Source organism: Pterocles gutturalis, unplaced genomic scaffold (assembly GCF_000699245.1).
Source record: "Pterocles gutturalis isolate BGI_N339 unplaced genomic scaffold, ASM69924v1 scaffold38079, whole genome shotgun sequence".
NCBI lineage: Eukaryota > Metazoa > Chordata > Aves > Pterocliformes > Pteroclidae > Pterocles > Pterocles gutturalis.
This window is the reverse complement of record NW_010129644.1, coordinates 1-10,325: the sequence shown is the minus strand read 5'-3', so window position 1 is coordinate 10,325 and position 10,325 is coordinate 1. Positions and strand designations below refer to the sequence as shown.

At 37.6% G+C, this 10,325-nt stretch overlaps 1 protein-coding gene across 1 annotated transcript in view; it reads right to left on the bottom strand.

The window, feature by feature from the left end:
- Positions 1-9,215, bottom strand: part of LOC104466533 (laminin subunit alpha-2-like) — a gene marked incomplete at both ends in the record, with an annotated part of 44,323 nt that extends 35,108 nt beyond the window's left edge. The window contains 3 exons of the mRNA XM_010079976.1: positions 77-201; positions 3,203-3,362; positions 9,082-9,215. Of these exons, the coding sequence (XP_010078278.1) occupies positions 77-201; positions 3,203-3,362; positions 9,082-9,215 (419 nt within the window). The remainder of the gene's footprint in view (positions 1-76; positions 202-3,202; positions 3,363-9,081) is intronic.
- Between the last annotated feature and the right edge of the window lie 1,110 nt (positions 9,216-10,325).

Below are 10,325 nucleotides of genomic sequence, written 5' to 3'. Positions count from 1 at the left end.
CTGCTTACTGCAGAATGCAGTGCCACTGCAGACAGGTTCCCAAAGGAGTATGAGAAGCAGTCAGTGCATTACCTACCTGACGGCACACCCTTTGCAGTCACCTTCAATATCCCTGAAATTCCACAGTCCTATGGGCTTGCTGTCTAGAAAGGTCTCACCCATGCAGCCAGTGAAGGTGGTGACTCTTACAGCATCTGACTTCTGCAACAGAAAACACAAACCTAATTAGAATTCAACCTGAAGTGATATGCTGGGTCTGAAATAAAAACTGGTATGAAAATAAAAAATACCAGAAGAGTCTTCTTATTATTTTAAATATAAATAGTAATAATTAATCTGAAAAATTCTATTAAACAACTGATCAGCAAAAATGTGAGCTAAACTTTGTATCAGTCAGGGTGGAAAAGCCCATTTATTTGAGACTCTGGGGAAGGCCTAGGCAGAACTATTCCTGGAGAATGAGGAGCTGCCCTGTCTTCCATGACACCGTCAGCTTTCCTGGTTACTCAGAGAGCTGCCCATTCCCACTTGTTCAAGGTCTATCTGGGTTTTTCTTTAAGGCTTCATAGAAAGGACTATACAGACTCTTGTCCACAATACAACAAGCAAAATATTTCTACTGTACTTAATGTTCAAAAGCTTGGAAATTGAGCAGACCGTCCAAGATAAAAGAGCAACTGTGAACTCAGCGAGTGACACCTGTAAAGCTCATGCTAAATTCTGGATGCAGAAAAAAGTGCAGATGGCGCTCATTAAGCTAGGGTCATGTACACCACCTAACCCACTAAACCACGTCCCGATCATCTAGTTCCAAACCCCCTGCCATGGGTAGGGACATCTTCGACTAGCCCAGGTTGCTCAAAGCCTCATCCAGCCTGGCCTTGAACACCTCCAGGGATGGGGCATCCACAGCTTCTCTGGGCAACCTGCTCCAGTGCCTCACCACCCTCACAGAAAAAAACTTCCTCCTAATATCTAATCTAAATCTACCCTCTTTCTTTCAGCTTAAAGCCATTACCCCTTGTCCTGTCACTACACTCCTTGATAAAGAGTGCCTCCCCATCTCTCCTGTAGGCCCTCTTTAAGTAATGGAAGGCTGCCATAAGGTCTCCCCAGAGCCTTCTCTTCTCCAGGCTGAACAACCCTAACACTCTCAGCCTGTCCTTATAGGGGAGGTGCTCCAGCCCTCTGACCATCTTCATGGCCCTCCTCTGGACTGGCTCTAACAGGTCCAAGTCCTTCTTATGTTGGAGACTCCAGAGCTGAACACAGTACTCCAGGTGGGGTCTCACAAGAGCAGAGTAGAGGGGCAGAATCACCTCCCTCGACCTGCTGGTCACACTCCTTTTGATGCAGCCCAGGATATGGTTGGCCTCCTGGGCCGCAAGCGCACATTGCTGGCTCATGTTGAGCTTCTCATCAACAAGCACCGCCAAGTCCTTCTCTTTATAGGGCTGCTCTCAAGTCATTGTCTGCCCAGCCTGTATTTGTGCTTGGGATTGCCTTGAACCCTGTGCAGGATCTTGCACTTGGCTTTGTTGAACTTCAAGCCTGTCCAGGTCCCTCTGGATGGCATCCCTTCCTTCCAGCATGTCCACCACACCACACAGGTTGGTGTAATTGGCAAACTTGCTGAGGGTGCACTCAATCCCACTGTCCCTGTCATTAAAAAGACACTGGTCCCAATACCAACCCCTGAGAAACCATGACCAAGGTAGCAATATTTGACAGTACACAGAGTACTCAGTTCCAAATTATCCTTCTAAAAATACTTAGTTTCATTTAAATTTCACTTCATCAGTATGAGCTGAATGAAAATCTATATATTTAGCTAGTTGAAATAGACAAACACCTGCTGTTTTCCACACAGCAATTACGAATATTTAGATCTTGAAAAGAATATGGAGAAGTGCAACTTGAAAATATTCAAGGAAAAGTATGACTCAGAAGACTTAATGTGCTGGTGATATTTCCCAGGGTAATTGGGAAGGTTTTAATTAGCAACAAATATGAACTTAATGTCACTTCTGAGAAATTAATGACAACTGAGTATCACAGTCTTCTACTCAAGTCAGATGAAAGATTATTTTAAAAACTGAAAATGAGCCTTCTTTTTGAATACCCTGCAAAGATGCATGCAAAAAGGGATGTGGACAAATTCCCAGGACAAATCTAAAGCACTCCAAAACCCAATAATATGAAAAAGCCAATTTCTAAGACAAAGATTTTATCAATGTCACTGATATTTTTAAAAGTCCAAAGAGCTTCATGATTTTAGAACAGAGTCTCAGTTAAGGTCTTCATTTTTTGAGCCTGACAACTGTACTACATGATGACAAAAATTGCCAGAAAAGTAGTTATCATTTATCTTTTAATTCACAGACTGTGCCTGAACAGAGCAAGTTCAATAATGCTTAAAACCCTGACTTGCCTATATATCAGCCATACCAAACCTCACCGTCTTCCTACCTCTACCCTTGTCTTTATTTACCTGGAGGAGAAAAAAAAAAAAAAAAAAAAAAAAAAAAAAGGATGGTTTCCTAAGAAGAAAAAAATGGTGAATTCTCCAGAAAATATCTGGAGAACTCTTATTGAGGTTGAAAATGGCTGTTCTGGCATCAGACTTTTGCAGCATCCATAATTTCTGTGCCTGTTCAGCATCAAACCTCATACTTGATCCTAGAACTGTCTTATGTGCTAAATTGTGCTCACTACCCACCTCTGCCTCAAAGAGGCATCACCATCTTTCTAAAGGAAAAAAGAACATTCAGGGAAGTGTTCAGATTTAAATGTTACTGTGTTCCAGGCCCTTTTGTTTACCCTGAAACATCAAGAGCCCTTGAATCCTTCTGCCTCTAGAGATTCTCTTCCTGTTGGGGCAGCAGGATGTCCAAGGTAAAGCATCCAGCTACCCTGCAGGAATTAGTTGCCTTGGCTAAATGCTGCATCAGTACAGTCAGCCACCAGGCTTCTGATCAGAAGAAGCTAACAGCACAAGCAGAGAAACTCCAGGTTTGTCCACCTACATGTCTAGGCAAATCATAATAATCTTTCAAGAACGCAGGTGTACTATTTGCTGCTAAAGCACCTACTACAACGATGCCAGCATATTAAAGTTTACTGTTTCTACCGTAAGCAGTAACAAAAATTGTCCACATAAATAGCCAGTGGCTATTTACACTAGCACCAGACATGACATTACCTTTATTTTTTCAGTTAAACCACCAACAAACAGCATGGCATTAGCATCTACATCCAGAATGGTATACCCAGGTGGAGAGACAGCACTGAATGTGGCTGGCACAATGCTGGCTTTAGGACCATCCAGAGCTCGCACCGATATTGTTCCATTTTTCCCAGTCCTAGAGATTTTAACAAAATAACTTAAGCATACAGAGTCAGTAGTTAAACCAAACACAGGGAAAGTCTATTTTAGATGGCATCTTTTAATAGAGGTATGTATTTCTGATCTGATTATGTTCCATTTTGATACAAATGAATAGACTGTTATCCTGCATAAGTTAAAGACATGATCACAGAACCCATTTTTCTTTCTCACCTCAATATCCTTTTTGGACAAAATTCACTCTACAGATTAAGTGGAACTTTCATTGACTAAAACAAAGAAGTTACATTTTTAAAATAATTGTGATTAAATTAGTGTTGACTAATTGTCTCTTGATGTAACAAATGATGGAGGCAAGGCTCCACATTAAATTTCTGAATTTCATAAGGCATATTAGATTATAGTTAAACTGAAATGAATGATCATGTGATAAATTACTTCAGTTTGCTTCACTCTGATCCATAGGTTTTGCAGTTTCTGCAGTGGGGCTCTCTGGTTGCTTATCAAACAGGCACAAACCCCATTATGTTTAAGGATGTTACCTCATTGTCCTCTATGAACCATACTAAATATTGATGGTAACAACAACAAAAGAATTTACCATTTGTAACAGTTTCTGCAGCAGTTTGTTTTATAGTCCTTAGGTTATATTAATGTAGTAAGTAGCATGGAAAGAGTTTGCTGACATTTTTACAATAGAAGGAACAGAATGTGGAGAGAGATGATTTCTCCTAGTCTTTCAGGTATATATAAAGGTATTTCAAAGCAAACTGGAATAATTTTGAATTCTTTGCAATAATTTGTTTAATATTACTTTTGCTTACAGCAGGAGGGATAGTGGCTTTCCATGGAAAGCTCACTACTTACACCATAAGTTAGTGTTTCCTCCCAGACAGATAGACTATAATCAACACTGATACTTTCTTATGGAGCCATAATACCATTGTAGAAATAAGCATGGAATGTGACCCAAATCCTGTCATGTGCAGATGAATTATCTAGTATGTTCAGTAATGTGGTGGAGGAGTGGCTGGGAGATGAGGTAGGCAGAGGGAGATCACATACTATGGATTAATGGATAACTTTGGAAATTGCTGCTTTATCTAATTTTTAATAGGATGCTGGATTTCCCATGACCATTGTCATGTTAATTTGGAAATTACTAATATGGATGCCTGATCTTGAACCCTAACTAGCATTGAAACACTCCGCATGGATACCAATATTACATGGAACTTTTCTAACTTAGATGTTTGATAGCAGAAATACACCATTTTAAATAAAACTTACTTTCTTTTTCCACAACAGCTTACAAAGAGTGTATATGTATTAAGAGTGACCACCCACTTTTTAAATAGTGAGTCATATTTTGATGGCTATCTGATTAGAATCTAAAAATTACTCACTACCTGTTTTCAAGCTAGACAAAACATTTTTTTTTTCTCATAAAATTTATTTTATATTTTTATTTGTGAAAAAGGTTTATAGGGAAAGGAAGGAAGCCGACTAAACAGAGGTGATAAAATTCACCAAAAATTTCCATGTGTATCTTTTCTAGGTGAAAAGTTACATATTCAGCCTTCCTTTTTGTCTAACTAGAAAAAAAAAAGATTGGCTTGGGGTATTGAAGTAACAAGCAAAGTAATAGTTAAAAGCATACCTTTCAGGAAGAACTGTAATTTCTGTTAAATAAAGCTTTACTTGAAGAACTTACATTTAGAGCACAGCAAGGAAGACTGCATAACTTAAGCTACTGAATAAGCTAAATGAAGACATTGCTATCCTGTACTTACAGAATTCCTGGATTTGGAAAGTTTACTGGACCAGGGCTTTAGAAGGTGGAAAAAATCCCGTAAGACTATGCATTTTATGTCTAAAAAACACTCTTCAGAAATTCCTTTGGCTCAGAAGCTATTACCCGAAAAACAGAACGAGTTGACAATTTTCTTATGAAATAACATAGAACTGGAAAAAAGCCACTTAAAAAAACAATTAGTTGAGACATTTCAGTTTTGATAAATATTTCCTGAACTGTGAAGCAGGATTGCAAAGTAATTTGGAAGGTTTCTGATCAATGGGGAAGACCTTTGTAGATCTATGCCATTTTGCCTGCTTTGTAGTCAGGGATCTCAAGGCTTTCGATGTGAAAAATATGTATTTGCAAAAAAAACAGTGACATCTGGGGTATGTGAACATGTAGTTGCTCCTAGTGATTTTAACAAAGTGGGCTAATGCCATCCACATTACTCTAAATGATTTTTAAAAAAAATTCCTTCTAATGACAATATTTTACCTTTTATTCCAAAACCAACTGAATGTTAAGACAGGTTTCTATGCAGCATAAATTCCAAATTTTTACTTTATTTTTTTCAGAAGGTTTATTGATGTGAAGCCCTCTGAAGGAAAAAAGCTCTCAATCTAGTAATTGTTGAAAGACAGCTGCTCCAGACTTTTTTTCAAACTGCTTAAGTTTGATACTCTCTGAAAGAAAGTCATTGGCACCTTCAATCTATATTGTGTTGAAATCAAGATTCCAGTTTAAAAACATCCAAGTGCAATAATGCAGAAGTCACTGAGCAGACTGGCACTTTTTAAGGTGTCTAATATGTCACAAATAGCACGGATGTCTTTCATCTTCACACAGATTGAAATGCTAACAATGGAATCTCTTCCATAAATAATTCTCTCTAATTTAGGGAGGGCAATTGAGCTTGAAGAAAGAACTTGGCTAACTTGACAGCAAAAAGACATTGCTACCCTGTGTATGACAAGTCATCAGGTTAGAAGATATTGTTCTAGTGATAGTCAGTTCTTCAAAACAGACGGATTATACAAGAGGTACCAGCACTGTGTGGCTGATCATCTGAAAAATTTACATAATTTCATTCATGCAGGGTTTGCTTTTTAGGAGATGCATGATGTAAATGAGATTACTCTTGCAAGTCATCAACATTAGATTACAAAATACCATGTAGAACCCTCTGTTCCTTGACCCCTTGAGAGCACAGAAAATCTTCATTGGAAAGTATGGCTTACATTTGCCACAGTAGCTTAAGACTGAATTCTTGCTGATCTGGGCTGGATGTATCTACAGTGAACTTGTGATTCAAGCATCCTTTGTCCTCAAAGGAAGGGTGCTCCTTAAACACTGTCATTAACAACTAAAACAAGTGTAATACTTAAATCACACTTGATTAAAACCACAACTAATCAGGTTGTACTCCTAATTGAGGCCTGCTGAAGTCAAGTGACATTCCTTTACTGATCTAGCCAGTCTCAAAAATATTCTATCATCCATTTGACTGTTTCACAAAATTGACATCGCTTGTATGTTGCAAACCTGCTTTAAATCATTTTGTCACATATCATCATGACAGATTTTCCTTAGTTAATTCATACGTTGATTAATTGCAGTTCTTGATGCAAGCCAGATTTGCCTCTATAAGCAGGCAAGTGATATTGGTTAAATTCCTGTACCATCAAAGTATGGGGAATTCCTATAGGAAGTCCTATAGGAATAAACAAATTTTACTTCAAGTCCATAAAAAATATTAAAATATATCCATTATAACCTCTGCATATACAATAAAATGCAAAGTATTAGTGCACTTCAAATAAAAAGGTGATGAAAACTGAAGGTGTCCCTGGAAAACAGAAAAATTTTGTTGTAACACACTGGAAATTTTGGTGCAGATGTTAACTGAACCGAACATCTCTGATCTGTACTCAACAGCCAGCTTTTTCATATTTAGATTTCATTCAGTATGCTTAGTGACCTTGAGAATTTCATAATCTCTGTGCCACCACATCTTCTATTTTGGGATCCTTGATTAAGAGCTGCTATCAACCTTTAAACCTACCATACTATTATTATTGTGTGTCAGTGCCTGTCACCACTGAAATCAATGGAAAAATTCAGCAAGACCAGGATTTCATCTTATGTCCCCATTCTAAGTGAATGCCCTGCTCCAGCTGTTCAGGAAGCCCTGTCAGGTTGCTGAAAAGGTCTGTGGCTGGAACTGAGCAGAAATTCTGAGAAAAAGGTCAGGGGATAAAATGAGTAAACCTCTCTAACAGCTTATAGGGAGTCAGAGGAGAATTATCAAATGTACTAAAATGTTCAAAGCTGAAGGATCTTCAGTAGGGTATGTGATTTATGAAGTCTGCCTTAAGAATGCAACCCCAGTCCCGAGTTCTTCATCTTAATCCCACAAATCCAACTAATGTCTCTGCAATGTAATTCTCCTGAACACTGCTCTGTACTTCAGATTTGTGTAGCTGTAATTGTTCTAAATTGCTCATCCAGCAGTTTGGTCAAAACTAATGGCATGCACACCCTATATATCCAGAACAACCAACTTAATAGGCAATGTGCTTTTGTAGGATGTGTGAATTTTTATACCACGTCCTGGCTCCATATTCTGCTGAAGCAGCTTTCTTGTAAATGAAAGTCTGGCATTACTGTCACAAAGCTATTTTCGTATGTATAATATGAACTGGTGAAGATTTCAACAATTCATATCATACCCTAATTTGTATTTTCTTAGCAATAAGGTGTCATTAAGCCAGCTTCTGGAGATGGTGCAATAATTTTATTTAATTCTATGCTCTGAATGACTGATCTCTGTTATTTCACTAAATTATTTAAACTGGATGCCATTTCATCGTCTGAGAGCTATGGATGCAATCGGAATTAAAGTGCTTTGTTTTCTTTCTCCATTTTTCTCTCATTTTCTGACTATCGTTGCTTCTATGTTTAATACTATGTGAAATTAACTGTAATGATGCAGGAGGAATTACTCAGCTTCATATCAAATTACAATATAGATGATATCTAAATTGCTAAAATCTGTTCAGCTCATATCAAATTACAATATAGATGATGTTATCTAAATTACTAAGATCTGTTCAGAAGTAGAAGATAAAGGATAGAAAGTTATGTAATCCTTATGCTGTAATTACTACACCATATGTCATTTGTTTGCCATTTGAATGGAAAATAAAAGCTTCAACCAACAAATGTGAAATTTGAATATTAGGGTATCGTTATTTCTGAACTTCAAAAGCATTCAACAGCTGATCTCAAATTACAAGCATAGTTTAACTTCCCAGAATAGTTCATCCTTGAGTTTTCATAAACTGTATCTTTTTAAATATCTCAATTTTGAAGAGACATTCTGCCTATGGAAATTGTGTTTTGAGTAAGAATCAAGATACTGATGTAAGACAGACTACTCATTTGCAGTACTGTATCAAGACCAGAAATTCAGAAAGGCCGCTTCTCTTTGAAATTGAAGGAGAAAAGAACAGTAGTTATCTCTTTGAGTGTCAAAACCTGTAATTGATTTTAAAAGGAAGCTAGTTGAAGAAGAGAATCTGTAGAGTGATAGTAAAGAGAAGGGAATATAAGCAGTCATAGATTGTTGATGCTAGAGGGGAAATATGTGGTGAAAATAAATTCTTGACACATAAAATTTACATTTCAATAGAAATTGTACTGTATACACTTTTGGTACTAGTGGACGCGGGTTCAAAAACTTTCATTAAACCAGACTAGAATTTCTCATATTTATGACATCATCTTTTGTTAAAATGTCGATGTTTCAAAGTAGCAAACATTTCCACATAAACCTGAGGTATACCAACTTGAGGACAGTGGATTAAAAACAGAATTTGTTAAATTTAGCCATTTTTTCTTTAGGAAACCAAATATTGGAAGTGAAATATATACTTGCCTAGAGGCTTCAATCCGGTACCAAAACCCATCATCAATGGTCAGATCTGGATACTCTACCCGTCCAACACCAGATCCTACATCCCACAGGAAGCTGACCTTGCCTTTGCGCATCTCTATGGCCAAGAAGTCAGTCTACATGCAAAATATGAAAATAGAAGCAATCTCATACTTTAATTAAGGGAAGTTTGCTGGAATTCTTCATGTTTCAGAAGGTCTAATGAGACATCAGAAACCCATATATAGACAGTAAAGTATGAACACTAATTCTCACAGTGATCTAAAATGAGATTCTCTCTCTCCTGATTTGATGGCTCAAACAAGGAATCTTAAGCCAAAGATGGCAAATGACTTTTGGCAGTGATATGCAGTAAATGGCTGCTACACTTACAAAAATGTTAATATTGTAGCCATCAAGAGAAGGATTTAACGCAGGGTAATGTTGTTTGTAAAACATCCATTGGATGGCAGAAAGATGTCAGGATTCTAGGCTAGCATATGATGCCATCTAGCCTCTTCATTTTATATATAGTTCAAAATGCTAGAAATAGAATACTTCTTCCATTTTCCAAATTATTATTGATTATTCTAGAAGTCTGTCTGCTATGAGGCTCATGGGAAACTGAATCATTCGTCATTATTATGCTTGGAATGGTAGTCTTGACTTAAAATTACAACAAATAGGAGCTTTGACAGATGCAAGATGATTAGCTACTTCATTCCCAAGTGAAAACCCACAACCAACACAAAAATTACCCTGTTTGCACTGTGAATTTTAAAGCTCTGCTGTAGTCCATGTACAAGTCTCCTATTTCATATCTAGTTAAAATAAAAAAAATGTAAAAAAAATGCTAGTCATATTTTAGAAGTCCCTATATTAATACCTGTCCTGGGTTAAGCAGAGACAGAGTTAACTTTTTTTCATAATAGCTAGCAAGAGGCTGTGTTTTGGATTTGCGCTCAGAAAAGTTGATAAGAAAGGAATGTTTTATAATTGTTGCTAGGATACTTCAAGGTCCTTCAGCCTCTTTGCTCTTTGCAGACAGGGCAGGGGCAGCTGGGAGGGCACCGCCCCAGTTACTAGCCCAGGATTTGTTCTTCAGTTACTAGATTGAGAACCAGAGTGACCAATAATCTATTCCATAACATACATGTCATGCCCAGTACATAGGTGAGGACCCCTGGAAGATCGTCCCTTTTTTTTTGTTCCGAGGTGCTTTTGGTTTCAGTTCTCTTCTGGCTCTG